At 35.2% G+C, this 18,905-nt stretch overlaps 1 protein-coding gene across 7 annotated transcripts in view; it reads left to right on the top strand.

Annotated features, from left to right (window-relative positions):
* The window catches only part of LAMA2 (laminin subunit alpha 2), a 618,514-nt gene that overhangs the window by 563,092 nt on the left and 36,517 nt on the right, over window positions 1–18,905 (top strand). For 5 of the 7 annotated variants that reach the window (XM_032274826.1, XM_032274824.1, XM_032274828.1 and 2 more), the window contains 5 exons: window positions 3,250–3,412; window positions 4,085–4,229; window positions 11,453–11,591; window positions 13,631–13,642; window positions 16,888–17,008. In XM_032274826.1, coding sequence (XP_032130717.1) covers window positions 3,250–3,412; window positions 4,085–4,229; window positions 11,453–11,591; window positions 13,631–13,642; window positions 16,888–17,008 — 580 coding nt within the window. The remainder of the gene's footprint in view (window positions 1–3,249; window positions 3,413–4,084; window positions 4,230–11,452; window positions 11,592–13,630; window positions 13,643–16,887; window positions 17,009–18,905) is intronic. The other 2 variants (XM_032274825.1, XM_032274830.1) reach the window with 1 other exon arrangement.

Genomic DNA, 18,905 nt, shown 5'->3' with positions numbered 1-18,905 from the left:
ATTCTGTTATCATGTGGATGATGTGGAGCAGGTTTGAAATGATTATGCTCAGCGGTGGAATTACCACAAAACTCATGAATCTTCCAGTCCCTGCCTGCATTTGTGCAGGCATTTTCCAAGGCCCTGGGAGATACACTAGCAGTATATTTTCATAGTCATATGTTTTTATAAAATTTGCAAAGGTAAGAGATTTTGACTATGATCAGTTAAGAGATTAGTCTCTTTGTACTCCAATGTCCCTTCGTGTCCAAGGGGTTTTTTGTGTCTGTGAGTATCTTGTTGTTATAATTTCGTTTTTCTTAAAGAGAATTTTCCCAAAACTGATTAAGTTTCAGGCCTTGCTGAGCATGAATTCACTTCGTTTATGTTTATAAAAAAATTAGGACCCTATCCCAGGTTTTATCTCTTACAGGATTTTTTCAGTTGACACATAGGATCCCACAAGTGCTTCAAGTAGAAACCTATGGGATTTAAAGATTCTGCTTCAAGAGAGAACAAGGGGCCTAGATATTCCAGGAGGAAAGTGCCTAATACATGTCCTCAATTATAAAATAGAGAGTAGAACAAATAGGAATTTGAAAATATTTAACATCCTATCATATTAAGCATATGTAAAGAATAAACATTTTTATATAAAAATGAACAGAGAATATAAAACATTTAGCTAGAAGTACAGGATTTATCAGCATGAAAATCTTAGAGCCCTCCCATCACCCAAGCCTAAAGCAATTTTATTATATTACGTTAAAACTACAAAACATACTTTAAATAACTGCAAATTTAACATGTCATAACAGCAACTCAAAAAACATTAAGTGCTAAGGAGTTTGTGTTATTTTCAATTTAAAGGACATGTATACGTTTCTTCTAGGACCCAAATTCCCTACTAAAGGGTACACTTCACATTTCCTTCTCTACATTTTTAGAGTTTTATAGAAGAAAGTAGCCCCAAAATGTTCTCTCTCTAGAAGTTTTCACTTCTAACTCTTTGTTTCTTTTTGACATCATGGACTTGTCAACGTGAAATTGAGGATAGTTTGCAAGCCTGACCCACTCCTCACTGTTTAAAATAGTTTTGTCAATAATCTTCAACAGCATCTAACATGGAAGATTGTCTGTAAAATTCTTTCAATACATGAAAGACATTGACTCCCACATTAATATTCTACTACTCACAAACAAACACCAACTTTTCCCTAAGCATTTCTTTGGTAAATTTCTAAGTAGGATTTTCAAAAGCTTATTATCAACAAAACATCTAAGGCATTTAAATATCCATTTAGCAGTGCATGTCATGTGAGACTTTAACATCACTAATTATCAATTCTGCAAAGATTTTGTGCTTTCCACATATAAAGTATTATGCTAATTTATGATTATAATAGTACTCCTGTATATTCATAGGGTGTTTTGTAGGTTGCAGAGATTGATACTTACAACCTCCTGATACTAGAATGAATGCAGTCTAGTCCCAGCCATGAAGAGACATCACCAGGAGGGGAGGAAAAGCTAGTTTTTTTGTATTTTTAACGGAGACAGGGTTTCACCATATTAGCCAGGCTGCTCTCAAATTTCTGACCTTGTGATCCACCCACCTCGACCCTGCAAAGTGCTGGGATTACAGGCATGAGCCACCACGCCACGCCAGTTGTATAAGATTTTAGTGGTTGGCCCAATCCTATTTTCTCAGAAGCCCTGTTACTTGTAAGAATAATTTTTATAGAACTCCTGGTGTTTGTTTATTTGTTGTTTTCAGGAAAACACTTATCACATTTGAACGTAAAGAGCAATCATTCCTACTAAAAGATGAGGCTAAAAGAGGTAGACTGAGAAAATGTTGTAAAGACCTTAGAATGTCAGTTTTAGAAATCTGCATTTATTCAATAGTCAGTAGAAGAGATAAAATTGTTGTTATGCTTTAGAAAGAGTAATCTGACAAAGATATTTTTAAAAGTGTATCTTACTTTTCTCACACTTCTAAATTCACATTAAGATTAAAGCAAGGGAAAAAACTTGCTATAAGTAAAATGTAGTTAGCTAAACATTGAAATGATGATATTTTAAATAGATTAAGACCCAACATTCACCTGGGTCTCATTGACTAGAGTTACATGTAGAAGAACATAGTTGCTCCAAAATAGCATAATTAATTTGTACTAACTTTACCAGACATCAAGGTTCAAAAGAGAAACAAAAGGCAAGTTAAGAAGCTTAGCATTTAATAATTATAAAAGAGTGGAGGTCTTTTGGTAAGTATATTCAGAATGAATAGGATAACTCTATTCTATTCTATGTCAAAACATTATAGAATATACCTGGAAGGACTCATATTTTTTCTCATCCCATAATCTCCAATTCAAAGCCAGACCTACTTTGTTTCTTCAGGTGACAGCTAATGAGTTAAGTGATGTTGACTGATCTACAGCTCTGTGTTTAGCCACTCCCAACCCATAACTCTTTCCCCCAGATATCTCCACAATTGCTACAGCATCAGACAGACAGGTAGATAGAGAGATACATAAAAATAGCCTCGTGTTTGGAAAAAGTATTTTAAATGTTGTATTCACAAGACTTATCTTATTATTCATCCAATATTGATTAAACATATATTCTCTGTGAGGCAATTTGCTATACTAAAATCTTTTTCATCCCACAAACGTCAACTGGATTCTAGGGTCCAAGTACTGTACTATATGTGCTAGATGCTGAGTTTGTGCCTGACATAGGACCTGGCCCATAGTCTCTTAAATAGTCTCATGAAATTTACATTCTAGTGAAGGAGACAGATAAAAAACCATACAAAAAAAATACAGGCCTCCTTCATTGTCTGAATCTAATTTGTTCCAGAAAAACTTGTTAGAAGGCAAGTATTCAGAGTAGGATCCTATATATAAGAAATTTAATAATGTCTTCTCAGCCCATCCAGAAACCCCACCACTTTGCCCAGATACCTCTAAGACACCCTTAAGCATCAATATAACTATCTACTACCAAGTACTTCTGCAAAACGTAAAGCACTAAAAACAATAATGACCTAGTTATTGCACTCCTAATGAAAGGTGAAAGATGGTTTTTACTTAGCCTAGCACAGTGGCAGTAGAGGTGAAGATATGTGGAAGGAATGAAGATGTATTTAGGATACTTTCTGCCCTACAACAGCCTGCAATCTCATCACTATTCAATGATGCATTGAATAATGACAGACCAAATAGACATGACCTGATTCATGTGAAATGCCTCTCTTCTCAGTCCTCAGGTGGAAGATAGTGAGGGGACTATTCAATTCGATGGAGAAGGCTATGCATTGGTCAGCCGTCCCATTCGCTGGTACCCCAACATCTCCACTGTCATGTTCAAGTTCAGGACATTTTCGTCAAGTGCTCTCCTGATGTATCTTGCCACACGAGACCTGGTAAAGATCATATGCATAGCAGATCTTCTGTGATTGAAAATGTGTTTGCTTCTTTTATCCATTATCGGTAAAATTATCCATTATTTTTTTAAAAGTCTGGGGTGGCCATCTGACAACCAAGAATAGGTGATACAGATAGTGCTTATATATTTTCATTAATAACTTTAATCGCAGATTCAATTTAATTACTATTTATTTTCAGTATAACTCTCCACATAATCCTTTAAGCAATGCATACAGTAATAATTTTTCCCAGCATGGAGCCGTGCAGCATCAAAATGCTTCCTTTATCTTCTTTCAGAGGCATAAGTTGAAAAGGTGATTCTAAATATTCTTTGGCCTCATTTTTTTCTGGTCAGTATTTCTTAGTGAATTCTTTCAGGGAACATACCTTTTGGTTCACTTAATATGTTTTCAAAGGAACTCACATTTTACTACTGTAATAAAAGAGTATGTCTTATAAATTTGTTTGTGACCATTTGGATCATAATATCACAGCCACAAAAATTCAGAAAATAGTAACACCAATTCTATTTTCAAAATGGATTCTGTAACAGGGCGACATATTCAGAATTTAGCCACAAGATCCTAATATAAACCCCGCAAAAAAAGTGAACACTCATATATTTCTCTGTGTATCTAATCACTGGTGTATGTTTACCCTATTAACAGAGAGATTTCATGAGTGTGGAGCTCACTGATGGGCACATAAAAGTCAGTTATGATCTGGGTTCGGGAATGGCTTCTGTTGTCAGCAATCAAAACCATAATGATGGGAAATGGAAATCATTCACCCTGTCAAGAATTCAAAAACAAGGTAAGTTTTTACAGTAATAATGCAATATGGGCCTTAATCATGCAATCCAAAGTGCACATGAACCTGATCAAGTGGAAGATTCTGTCTATAATTTTAGCTACTCACAAGTTCAGTGAAAAATTGATACAGTCATTTTTTTTGGCCTAGATTATAGGTGATTTGGGTTAGACATGACTGATTGAAGAGCCAAATGGTTCTCTGTCATTTTCTTTTGAAACTGAGAGCTTAATTTGAAAGCATAAAACTGTCTTACAACTTGCAAAATTATATCCTGTAATATGTTTGAAAAATGTTGGGTGCTTTTCTTCCTATTTTGCCAAGATGTTTCCTTTAAAGCCGCCCACAGTAAAACCTGTAGGGGTGGTAGGACATAGTTATCAGTTTTTTGCTCATTTAAATTGCCAAACATTTGTATGCATGCAAGTAAATAATTGGTCAGTAGTAACAAGGCATGTTTATGGTTCTGGGACATTTTAAAATACTTTCACAAACATTGTTTTATCTGATCACTTAGCAGGTATTTTGTTGCAATGTTAGAGAAAGTGAAATATACACTCAAACTTTTATGTGGTCACAGACGTATTTATAAAAGATTTTCAAGTCAGAAATCCAAGCCTATTCGTTCCGAGTGTAGTGCTGTTGCTATTTAAGTATATAATTCCACTAATTCTGTGTACTATGGCATTACCAATATCTGCAAATGAAACTTTATTACTTCTGCTAATATAAATAGGCCTAATTAATGTTGCCAATGCCAATGTGACATATCATTAAAATTTAAATTTAACTTTGTACTGTCTTTCATTTCTGCATTTAACAAATATCTGCTAAGCACTTCTAAGTACCATGTAAGAACTAAATGAAGTTCTAAGTTCTTGCCTTCAAGGAACTTGTATCAAAATGCGAGACAGACAAGTATCAATGGTTAGAGGATAGAGAGCTAATTGCTGGATGTGTGTACCTGGCTAGCAATCTCAGAAGAGGGACATTTAAGTCAAACAGAGAGGTCAGTTTCCACTGGAGTGCCCCTGAGTATAAGTTGGATGAGGAGTTAGCTGGATGAAAAGCATGTATGGACATTTTGGAGTAGTGAACATTGTGTGAAAGCCTGGAGTCATCAGAGAGCATAACATCCTTTTTCAACTGCATTTCCAACATGAAACTCTAGAGACACTCCTCATGTGGAATACAAACTGGCTTTGCAACTTTTTATACTAGGGTGCTGCTGCATACATTTTTCCTGTGTAAGAGAAGCACAATGCACATTTGCATATTAGGAGCTCTGTATAGTTGTTCAGTAAGAAGAATGTTTAACTGTTTAACCCAGAATTTCCCAGATTTCTTTAATCAGAGAAATCCTTCCATTCCTGTAATACTAGCATTCTGCTGAACACACTTTGGAAGATGCTTTAGTAACTACAAGTGAATCCATAGCCTACATGGATGAATGTTGGCAGAAAATTATCAGTAGGGGCCAAGAGATAACAGAACCAGTATATAAGGGGGCATATGAGCTAAGCGAGTGACTTTCAACTTTATCCTGAAAGCTATAGGGATACAGAGAACTCTAAGAGTTTTAAGAAAGGATGTGGTATCATAAGATTTGTGCTTTGGTAAAGTTTCTTTAGCAGCAGTTTTGAGATTTGTAACAATTTAGGATGCTACTGAGTCTGATGAGTCTAGCGTCTCCCCACTAAGTTCTCTTCTGTAGTAATAGAATAACAGATTTGGAGAAAGAAGGAAAAGATGGATATGCATTATAAAAGAAAAAATGACAACCTAAATATCCATCAACAGATAACTGAGAAAAGAAAATGTGGTATATATACACCATGCCATACTCTGAAGCTATAAAAAAGAAGGAAATCATGTTTTTTGCAGCAACATGAGTGGAGTTGGAAGTAATTATTCTAAGTGAAATAACCCAGAAAGAGAAAATCAAATACCACATGTTCTCACTTACAAGTCAAGAAGCTGAACAATGGATACACATAGACATGAAGATGGAAACAATAGACACTGCAGACTCCAAAAGTGGGGAGGGAGGAGGAGGGGTGAAGGTTTAAAAATTGCCTTTTGGGTAGTGTTCACTGTGTGGTGATGTGTTCACTAAAAGCCCATACTTCACTCTTATGCAATATATCCATGTAACAAACCTGCATATGCACCTCCAAATCTAAAATTTTAAAATAATAAAAATAAAAATAAAGACATTGAGAACTCTAGGCTGAATTGGCTAATGCTATAAACTCTAAAGATAATAAGATGCTTGGTAAATGTATAGTGTAACCAACAGGGATAAAATGTTTCAACAACTTAGGAGAACAACTTTTATAAATGGTCACCTTGGAAATGCTAATTTCCATAATCAGTCTGCTATCTCAGCTTTTATTCTGTCCATTAAAAACAAATAACCAAAAGATCTGTGCTCTGAATCGTTAGTCAACGGTCAAGTTACAGAATCATGTAAGTTTGAAAGTAGTTAAAAATATGTTTCAGGTTTATTGTAACTCCAACACTTCATCAATTCAGAAAGTTCTTCCCCCAATAAGTCTAATTTTTCCAGATTTTACTAGAGCTACTAACTGCTACCATTACTGCTACTACTCTGTAGTCCAGAAATCAGAAAGATCTTTTGTCCCATTTCTGGTTTCTAGTTCAATCCCTTTGACACAGTTGGCTGATAGCCTCTGATTTGTAAGTCTTCTCTTTGGCCTTCAAATTGACTCTAGACTCACATTGCTTTTTGCCTTTCTGAATATTCCTGTCCAATGCACCAAGCAGTCATTCTCACTTTTCTTTTGGGTATTAATGGCATGAATCATTCTCCTTTCTTCTCTAATATATCTCTGTGGTGTCACCATTAAAAAGAAATTCAGCTTTATGAGGTTCGGTTGTTCAGAATTTTGATTCTCAAATTAGGTGGGGAACTTCTGCCTTCTCCTGCCCATTGTTGTTTACCATTCCCTGTCATGTCTGGTGTGAGAGAGAGATGCATCACCAGAGAAGAAACTTCTCAAAAATACATGTAATAAAACTATAGCTGTTTTTTCACTTGTATTCGCATATATCCATATATTTTCTCTGATACTTAATTTTTCCTTATAAAAAGAAAACCATTTGGGAAGCCACAGTGGAAAAAGCAAGTGTTACAAACAAATAATTCACAAAAGAAAAATGGAGACTTCTTATATAAAGTTGAAAAATTCAATCTCAATAGATTACAAGCATCTGGTCCTTGACCTGCAGTAGCAATATCCAGAGATCACACTTAAAGCAGTGAAATCTAAATTTAAAAGGAAGAGAAGAAAGGCTTGGCAAAATAACCTTACTACCTGCTTTGATAAGATTAGCTCTTCTAGGACACATTTATTAAATACCAACTATGCATCAGATGCTGTGCTGGATCAGTGAAGATGCATACAGTTCCTACCCTTGAATAACTTACCTGCTGCACAAGTAAGCAAATTCTGTAGGATACAGTAAACACCAAGGGAGACACTATGGAGGGAGAGAACTAAGGCACTAACTGAGCCCTAAGGCCTTTTTTTGGTTGGGGTTGGGGGGATAGGTAGGAGGGGTGGAAGCAGTTGCAGAACGATCCAGGCCAAAAAGCATCATATGAAAAGATAAAATGTATAAAAATATGGATTATTTGGGCTGATGTTGTAAATAGTTTGAATTACTGGAGTTTACATTTCAAAGGAGTGATAATAGACAGTGCTGAGCATGTTGGCAAGAGGGCCAGATCACAGGAAGCTGTTTAAACTATGTTGAAGAGTTTGCAGTTCATCTTAATAAACTTGATTTTAAGTAGAGATGTGACAGGGTAATTTCAATTTAAGTATATTAGTGTCAGTGTGGAAGATGTATTTTCAGAAGACCAAACTGAAGACAAAGTGAACAATTAGCTTCAATAATAGTCTAGGCAGGAGGTAAATGATGCTTGAAGTAAGAGTTGCAGTGGGAGTTGACATCAAAGAAATGCAAAATAAATCCAACATGTGATACCACTGCACAGTGATTAGAATGTCTAAAATTAAAAAGACTCACCACATCCAGTGCTGCCAGAAGGTGGAGCCACTGGAGCTCATATCCTGCTGCTGAGGACATAAAGTGGCATAACGCTGGAAAAGATTGGCCATTTCTTAAAAGACTAAATATATACCTTCCATACAAACCAGTCATTTCACTCCTATTCACCCAAGACACATGAAAGCATATTTTTATACAAAGACTTGTACTAGAATGCTCACATTACTTTTATCTGTGTTACTCAAAAACTAAAAACAACTCAAATATCCATCAGCAGGTAAGTAGATACACATAAATTGTGGTATACCCATGCAATGGAATACTACTCAGCAGTAAAAAATAAGAAAATATTAATATATGTACAAACTGGATGAATATCCAAATAGGCAGACAAAAAAGAGTACATTTGTATAAAATTACATAGAAAATAGATATAAACTTGAGTTTGCCCAGATGGCTAAAGCCTGAGATGTGGGCAAAGGAAGGGACATTAGAAAACATCAACATTTTAAAAGTGTTCAAAAACAGATCTCAGGGTAGGAGATTGAGGATGAAAACTCAAATAAGCCAAAGAGCTTGACGTTTTGGAAGCCAGAAGAAATTTCCTATAAGGAAGGAAATGATAACAGCATTAAATACTGCATAAACATGGATGAAGATAAATATTCAAAGGCCTCCACTGAGTTTGGATATAGGGAGGTCCCTATGGACTTTTAGCAAGACCAGAGTCACAGAATAGTGGGAGAGGAATTGAAATAAGGCTCCAGCAATGTGGATCATTGCTCCTTTTCACTGACCAGGTTACTTGTTTTACATGAATTATTCTCAGCTAGTTGGTAAAAGCACTGTCCCTTGAAATTCAAGTACAGTCCTTCAGGATGGTGTTCCCCATCTTCCTTGAGTTATTTACACAACCACAGTGACTGATAGAAGTGTGCCCTTTCCCCCGAATGCATTGATATGGAATCAAAGTTGAGAACACTCAGTTAGATTTCCAGTGGATCAAGAAAGAGGAAAAAAGAATAACCAAAGTAAAAAAACCATTAGCTTATATCAACTCAGGATTGTTTATAAATTATTTTTAAGCCCCTACTCTGTGTCTATTATTTAATAAAATCTTTATTTCCCTCTCTATTTATAAATCACGTCTGAACTCATCAACTATAAAATTTTGTGTTAATAGCCTACTTTTCTATTCTGTAAAGAAAAGAAATAGGGCAAGAAATAAAAGCAAGCATTAGCATTTCCTGGTAGAGCCCATTTCATCGCTATCACTCATGAAGGACACAGTAAAGCCATTCCTTTAAGTCAGTAGAAATATGCCATCCTGTCTCTCTGCCAAAGTTACCTCTTGGGCCAGTGAATTTCAATCCAATTGTGTTTCTGCTCTTTAATCATTTTTTCTTAGAATGATTTCTAAAAATGCATATATTCATTCATGGATAAGGAGGAAAACTACCTTCAGTCACTGGCTCGCCTGTGATAGAGAGACAGAATCTCATTTTCAGACACCATTAAAATACGGACCAGGTCTGCAGAAAGAGACTATTTTCATCTTCCAGTCAACAGCCCCATATGAAAATGTCTTTGCTGATCTAGATAAAAAGAAATATGTATGAAAAAGTCTTGAAAACAGTTGTATAAATCTATTTTCTTTTAGCCACCAGACCAGTCAAGGAGATATATGTATATGAAACTAATTATGTATATAAAAATAATAAAATATGTGTGTGAAAGTAATCCCATTTTAAAATCTTAACTTGCTAACTATATTTAATAGGACAATTATTCTTTTAGGTATTTTTCTTGTTTGTTTTCACAAAAGTCTGGTTTGAGGTGTTTATTCATTTGTGTATTTGATTTTGGTCCTTTTTAAATAAGGCATTGTATTTGACTTTATTGAAGATATATTTTTTGAAATAATAGGGCTATAAACTTCAAGGGAATTTTGGAATTTGATGTTTCTCTGTGTTTTCCAAAGAACGCTGATTCTGAAAGATGATGGGTTGAATGAAAATAATAATATTTCATGGTCAAATAAATTTGGGAGATATTTTTTGTTCTGTGTCCTTCTCTTGGAGCATTGCATTGCATATTAGGATGCTGAAAGATCTGGGAAGCCACAAAATTAAGAAGATATATGTTTACCTTTGTATAACCCAGTATTTATCATATTTATTTAAGCCAGAAACATCTAAGAACTAGCATCCTAAAGAATAAACACTTGGAAATTCCCTTATAACCCATTGATTCAAATGCCCATTTTCAAATGCTTGCTAATTCAGATCCTACATCAGGAAAAGATTTAGAGGCCAAATCTATCATCTCAAGAAACTGATGTCAATATGCATCAAAGATGCATATGAAGTAAAGGCTGAGTCTAAAGAAATATAGAAAAGTATGTAATTCAGAAAAAGCCTAGCTTGACCCCTAAGAAGGGGGCGATAGTGAGAGGGATCAACGAGATCCCCTGCATTCTAAACAATGCAGTTTGAACAGAGATGTGCCTCTTCTTTCCTTTTTTCTTTCTATTTCTGAATTCTTATCTCTGTCGCATTAAAAATACTTTGAGAGACCCAAGAGAAAAGCCATAAGGCATGAGGACTGTACCTCTGTCACAACGCTTAGCATCCCAGTCTAAAATGTAATTTACAGTGGACCTGGATCCCACCACTTCCCTGTACAACATCCCCTTCCACTTCCATGTACAACCATATTTTACAACAGTAACATTTTGCGGATGAGTCTAAATCCCAGTAGCTCCTGTGGATAGTGAAACATACAGAAAGAGCCAGCATGTTTCTGATTAATTATCTGATTCCTAATTAGATATCTGTTATTTAGCATGTTTTAATCTTCCTTTATTTTCCAGCTACTTATCTAGATTATAGAAAACTACATCAAATGGATCTTTGATGTCCATTTAAATTCATCTCTTTTATCTTCATTGGTTTGACTTCATTGGTGTTCAATCTATTATTTTCATGCTCTTTGGGGGATAGTTTAATCATGTATTTTATTGATGTTTTTGTTTCTGTAATTATTAAATTGCTAAATATAGTACAAATGCTTGAGAAAGTCAATGTGAATTCTAGAATTAAATCAAATTTGTCTTGAAATATTAGTGATGATATAGATGTGGTTGATATCACTCAAATAAAATGTTAAACTTTCTATCTCCTTTATAGCCAATATATCAATTGTAGATATAGATACCAATCAGGAGGAGAACATAGCAACTTCATCTTCTGGAAACAACTTTGGTCTTGACTTGAAAGCAGATGACAAAATATATTTTGGTGGCCTGCCAACGCTGAGAAACTTGAGGTAATTTAGTTTACATGTAAAGCTAAGGATTAAGTTTTAATTAAATGACCGCTGTGTTCACTAGAGTTCTGAAGTTTAATTACAATAGGAATGTCATATAACCCCTGGTTACAGAAAGGCCTGATCAAAAAAAAAAAAATCATGTTGCATGTTAGAACAACACCAGGATTTAGAAACTAAAGGACTAATTCGACATCTGTGTTGAAGAGATGGATTGGAGTTGCTGTTTCCTTTATATGCACCTGCTGAAAAGAATTATGAAAGTAATTAAAGGTAGAGGCCAGAGTTGAATGTGGATCCTGTAATTGCTGTTCTCCTTGTACATTCCACTAGAGATAATGGCACTCTGACATTGCTTAGTGTTCTGAAAATTAGTCAGTGTTCCAGGGTACTATAACCTATCTTATTGCCTAGCATTAGCATCATAATGGCATATTGGAGCTTTCCCATATGCCTAACACAAGAACTATATTGGTTGTTCTCATGCCCATGCCAACATTTTTTTCTTAATTTCACATATGCATTTTAGCTAGCAGTACAGGGAGACACATTTGCTTCCTAATTTAGTTAGTTCAAAAAATAAAGTAACAAAAAAATGTCAGAAAATTCTCACATGCCACTTAGTTAATTTACTGCTCATTATAAAACAGAAGATAGTCTATATGGATGGTACTTAGTGCTCAATAAATGTTAACTAAACTCTAATTATAATGGGATTAATTGATTTGGTTAAACTATAAGAGTTTATTACAAACTACCATGTTTTTAATTTCTTGTTTCGCTTAATTAGTTTGGTAGTTTTTAAAGGATGTAAAAGTTCTGTCTAGGTGTTTCTGCTCCAAAAAGACAGATTATGTTTTGAAAAACCCCAGAGTATCTGAAAAGTATGTTGATCAGTTATTTTCATATTTCCCAAATGAGCAGTGAAAGTTCAGTCTCATTCTATGACAGCTAGTGTGCAGGCTAAAATTTCTTCTCCCCAAATCTAAACTCATAGATGAAGCAACTGTCTAATTATCTCATGAGCTTCATAGTGTAAATAAATTGATCTTCATTCATTGTAATGTGTTTCTATTAGAAAAGAAACAGATTTAAAGTGTCAAGTCAGAAAAACATTACAAATCAGATTTGAATAGTACCACAGCTATTACCTAGAAATTCATTTACCAGATGACTAGTCATTAAGCAAATGTTTCTTGAGTATCTACTGTGTGACAGGCTCCATACTAAATACTAGGAATCCAGTGGTTGTTCAAATCCAAGATTTACTTTACAAGATCATTAACTATATATTATTGAGTGAATTAAATACAGCCAAACTAAGGTTATTTAAATCTAGCTTCATTTATTCTAGTGAAGATTTTAATTATCATAAAGTGATTTTTGGAATTATCTATAAAGGTGTATCTGTTAAAGTCTGTAAAATCCGTTAAAATCTGTAAAATCTGTATGTGTTAAATGAATCTTTATCACTAAAATGTTTTTACTTTCATGGTACAGCATTACATAATTACAGTATATTTCTACAGTGTGGCATATTATTTCAAAACAACCTTTAGAGGTATATTTGTGATTGATAAAGAAACCAAACATTCATAGTTACCTGTTATTTTGCCTGCAGACAGGTTCTCAATATGACAAAGTGCAAAAGACATGGCAAACATAAATTATTTTTATATGCATTGTTAAGCTCAAGCTCTTTGAGAGGCAATGTTTATAAGCCATTCATGAATACTACAGAATAGTGACATTGTACATTTTCCCCATTTCTTAGATTGATAAGAACAAGTACTTTAAATTCATATTTCAAAATAAAAATTTTCCAAGATAATAATGTGAGCTGTGGTCGTATTTCAGTTCTAATTTCACTGCAGTCAAGGGTATGTGACTATTTTTAGTTATGTTGGGGCTTCTGCATTTCTTTCCTTTGTAGATCCCTGTGAAATGATTTTTAAAAGATTTATGATTAAAGTTTATTGTTTTATTAAATGAAAATGTAATTAAAAGTAAATTTTTTTTTTATCTTTCCCGTTATCTAGTATGAAAGCAAGGTAAAATTTAAATTTATGCATGCCTTCTTCCAGTGCATGGGTTGGGTAAATGTGGCTTCTTAGATAAAGCAGTCGTGCAGAAGCAGAGCAACACCAGTGCCGCTTTGTTCACGGTATGTTTCATGAGCAAGCCGTGCATTCTGTGAGAGTTCTCACGCTGCCCCTTGCTGGCCAACGTTCTGCTGCTTACCCACCAATTGCGCTGCAAGTTGAGTTGTCTCACCAGCAATGATGATAGATTTGCTCTGCTCACTTGTTCCACCATCTGCGCACAGTGCCCCTGGTGACCAGCAGCACACACTCAAAAGGCAGCTGGTCGATTTCTGGTGCACAGTCTAGTTCTGGGGAACACAGTAAAGTGGTCTCTTGGGTTGAAACCTGGGCTCTGGCCTCCCTAGTACCATGCTGTCTGCTGAAGAATCAAACTGTGCTCTCACATGCTTACCACTGCCTTCTTGCTTTTTGCAGGCCTGCAGATATGCAAACATTTACACAGCCTTTGCACCTCTTGTCAAAGCTGTTTATCTATTGATATGTTTATTTAAAACTAGCTATGGTGCCAAATGAAGGAATCTCTGGAAATACTATATTTAAAATAAGTATTTGCATGAATAGTAAAGAAGTATGAGATAGTTCTCCTAGCTTCTCGGGAGCATTTTAATTCTTACTTGCATTAGCATAAAAGCTGTGAGCAGCAAGCCTCCATAAATGGCTAACCAAACCCCAGAGACGTGCAGGGCTGGCATGCTCTGGCTAGAGCTAAAGCCTGGCGTTTTGGCATGTCAGAGCCCAGCTGTGCCAAATTTCTGGAAAGAAGATAATAAAGCCAAACTGATCCAAGAAATTTTTAAAACCAAGGCTAGCTTTTCAATAGGAGAAATAGAATATACAAAAATGAAAGTAGGGAAAAAATAAACCATGTGTTTTATCATGATACAGTTTTCAGACCACCAGTTGTGCTATGTTTGCTGAGATGGCTAAAAAGCAAAGGCTGGCTTTCATGGAAATATATATTGGAGAGCACTCTGTAGCTTTGTCATTTTGTCTTTACGTGGTGACCCTCAAGAAACAGACCGGTGGTTACCGCTGAGTCCAGTCACCTCATGTGTCTATTTATCCCCTGTGATTGTCCTAATATTGAGGTTACTAAATCATATTGTGGAATGGTTCTTTGTGTTTCCACGAAGCAATGAACTACATAACTTGTAGGTATGATTTACTTTATTAACAACACCTCTGAAAAAAACTGTGATTAGTCAGTCTTTCCATAAAGGAAAATATAGAAGCAAGTGAACACTCACTGTTAAGGAAGTTCACCATTTCCTTTGCATTATACAAGAGAAATATAAATGAGATTCTCGCCCTCAAGTTGGGCAAGTTCTTCATAATAAAATACTGACTGAACAAAAACAAAACCTTGGGAACAAGAAAAAATTATCAATGAAAATAAAGAAATCCCAGAAAGGAGTAGGGGCTGGAAACAGACAGATACCTGACATGAAATAAGTCACCTGATATACACTGCCAAGGTCTAATTTGTTTCTCCACCTGTTTTTCCTCATGCCATGTGTTTTTCATTAAGATAAAAAAGGGAACTTGGCATCATGGGACAATGAGGAGAGAATTAATCATCACTCTATCAAGTACAATATATTGGTGCCAATGCTGATTAATGCCACATAAAGAATTATCTTTTTACTCCTATATACTTTCACTGTTCAGTATAGTAGCCACAAGTCACAGTAGCTATTTACCTATAAATTAAATACAATTAAGTAGCAATAAATATTCAGTTTCTTATTGGGACAAGCTACATTTCATGTCCCAATAGCCACATGTAACTAGTAACTACTGATTTGGACAGTGCGGAACAGACAATATCCGTCATCACAGAAAGTTCTGTGGGACAGTGCTGTTATAATTAAAGAAGTATCAACGTCATTGACATTCTACTAGCCTTTGTTCATTGAGCAATTACTGTGTGCAAGGCTGTTCCTTAATTTAGTAAACCTGCAAAACTTGATCATGTAGATACTATGATTATTATCATCATGCCCGTTTCACATACAACAACACAGAGTCCTGGAGAAATCAGATCGCTTACAACAACTGGACTCAAGGGCAAGGACATCATTTTCTAATCTGCTGGCACATTTGCCACATTTTATGAAGTAGTGTGCAAAAGTAAACATTAATGTGTAGTTTGAGTGTAAAAGTCGTTTTTCAATTTGATTAAAAAAATGAAATGTATGGGGTTTTGCATTTGGTTGCTTTATTTTGTTATTGTTCTAATACAGATTACAGACTTCGATGTCAATTCATAAAATAAACTAATCTGTAAAAAAAAAAAAAAACTTTTTTTAAAATTTTGAGACATGGATCTCACTCTGTTACCCAGACTGGGGTGCAGTGGCATGGTCATAACTCACTGCAGCCTCAGCCTCCTGGGCTCAAAAGATCCTCCCTCCTCAGCATCTCCAAGTAGCTGGGAGTCTAGGCACATACCAACATGCCCAGCTAATTTATTTTTGCGGTGGAGGGCAAAGACAGGGTCTCACTGTGTTGCTCAGGCTGGTCTTGAACTCCTGGCTTCAAGTGATCTTCCCTCTTCAGCCTCCCAAAATGCAGGGATTACAGGCATGAACCACTATACCCGATCACTAAACTTAATTTTTAAACATCTGTTTTCAGACTATTTAATCCAAAAGAGTGTTGCTTAGACTTTATTTTACTTAAAAGCCTTAAAGAAATATGTAATATTATTTTTCAGCTATCTCCCAAGAAAAAAGCCTCAATTTAAAAAATCTTTTTCAAAATAAACATTTTCAGATTTTTTTTTCTAACTTTTGAGCAATACAAAGTTTTTGGCACATGGTTTATTTATGCTGCCTATGCAGTTATGTTCTCTTTGGTGAAAAAAAAAGAAAACTTAATTCATTACACATATAAAGCATTAATAAGAAGTCAGTTAATTCCTGTACCTCATGCTTAAATGCTGTGGGTGAGATTATTGTCAAAGGGGAGAAGAAGAACTACAAAAAGACTCCTTCTACAGGATAGTATTAACATCCAATTAGACCAACCAGTAGATAACGGAAACAGAGTTTGCTGGGTATAGGTGTGCACAGTTTGATAGACATGTGTCTGCATGTGTCTGCTCCATAAGGCTTCCTTCCAGTAGTCAGAGACTACACTACCATCACCCTGATGATATTGCTTTTGCTTTTCATTTGACTATTCAATAGGCCAGAAGTAAATTTGAAGAAATATTCCGGCTGCCTCAAAGATATTGAAATTTCAAGAACTCCATACAATATACTCAGTAGTCCCGATTATGTTGGTGTTACCAAAGGATGTACCCTGGAGGTTGGTCTGTTTTTGATGATTCTGTAAATACATTTATGTCAGATTTCACTTACTTAGTGTAGCTGCTTCTACAAGGATCAGTCTTTTGTTAATATATTTTAGATTTCTACTCATCCTACTCTTAAACGATAAAGCAAGATTAACATATTTTCTAAATTATGATTATAGAAATGGTATTATGAAGTCTCAGAATTGTGATCCAATTTTTCAAATGTATACTCTTCATAGCACATATCATTAATATTAATCTCTTTTCTGTTTCTCTCTTTATTTCCAACCCTACTTTTCGCTTTTCCTCATTTTTGGCATCCATTTTAGATTTATTTTACCTTTATTGTGTTGCATATACCTCTATTAGCAACCTTACATTTTTTCCTGGAACCATTCGAGTTTACACAAATAGCAAGTGGTAATTTACACTGTAACCATTAGCGCACAGCATATTGTCCACAACCTCGAAGTCTAGCTCCCTTGTCTGTGAAATAACATAGACTGGGACCTGCGGCATCCAATTCTGCAAAGACTTGTGTATGACATGCTGCAAAGTCCTTTGTTAGCTGATATCCTCAGTATCTCTTATCTGATGCTAAAGCATCCTAGCATTCCCCTATTTTCATTTAACTATTTTGCACTATTTCTTCCGTTGACACTGACCCATATGTGAGAAAGACCCAGGTCATAGCTCTACTCTTAAAATATCTATAACCAAGAGTCAATAGTCAACAGCAAATATTAGTGAGAATTTTATAGAAACTCGATAGTGATGAGCTTGTTTTTAGAATGAAAATGTTAAATATATCATTCTCATACATTTTTAATTATTCTACTGTAATACAAGTATTCATTTTGGCTGCTGCTTCTAATTAAAATTATCTTAAACCACTCCAATAGAATTCAGGGAAATGAAGGGAAAATGTGAGTGAAGGAAAAAGTGAGTCCAGCACTTGAATGATGAGGTTTAAAGACTGGAACAGAACTTTCAGGGTCTTCATTGCTCATACCTACAGACCCCAGTTTGGAATAGGCCATAGACACCCACTCTGAGAAGTCTGGGAATAATAAAAGGAAAATATATTAAGAATGAAAACTCTAAGGACCCACACTGGCTTCTTAAGAAAGTTTTACTGCAAGTTTTAATCTTCAAAGCCTAACTCTCATTCACATTCAAAAGATATATACATGAAGACGGAAACTGTCCAGAAAATGAATAGCCTCTGCACGTGGAAATTATGATTCTGTAAAGGCACTTTTCAGTAACCAGAAATTATTTTGCAACTAAAATATGAGGCAGAAATTTGATGTGGATAGATATTGAAAAGTCTGCACAGTAGTTTTATCTGAACTATCTAAAACTCCATGGTTTGAAAATTGGAATAGAAAACAGATTATATATTTTACCAACTCTTGTGTCATTTAACTGATCTTGAAACACTGTGGGAGGAAAATAGCCTGCCGTAAGGAAGTCCTTGCTTTTACTCCAACAAAATCTAGGACTTTAAAAATGAGTACTTTAAGCACTTTCAATTCCTAACTACATGGGCTTGCTTAAATAAATGCTAGGACATTCATAGAGTAAAAAGTTCTCCCGCGTTTAAAAGTGATGATCTACGTTCACTGACAGAGTGATATCCTCCACATATGTAAGGAAAAAAAATACACTAGAAATAAACATGTCTATCAGATTCATTTTAAATATAGAGAGGAGGAGAGAGGATGGGGGCAAGGCTGAGAAAAAATGAAAGAAAAGAAAAGGAAGGAAGGAAGGAAGGAGAGAAAGAAGAGAGGGTGAGAGAGAGAGGAAGGAAGGAAAGAAGGATGGAAGGAAAAGAAAGCGAGAGAGAAAGAAAGAAAAAGAAAGAAAGAAAAAAGAAGAAAGAAAGAAAGAAAGAAAGAAAGA

Source organism: Sapajus apella, unplaced genomic scaffold, assembly GCF_009761245.1.
Source record: "Sapajus apella isolate SASKATOON/1434 unplaced genomic scaffold, GSC_monkey_1.0 scaffold6, whole genome shotgun sequence".
Classification (NCBI taxonomy): Eukaryota; Metazoa; Chordata; class Mammalia; order Primates; family Cebidae; genus Sapajus; species Sapajus apella.
Note: the sequence above shows the minus strand (reverse complement) of the source record. Positions and strands in the feature narration are given on the sequence as shown.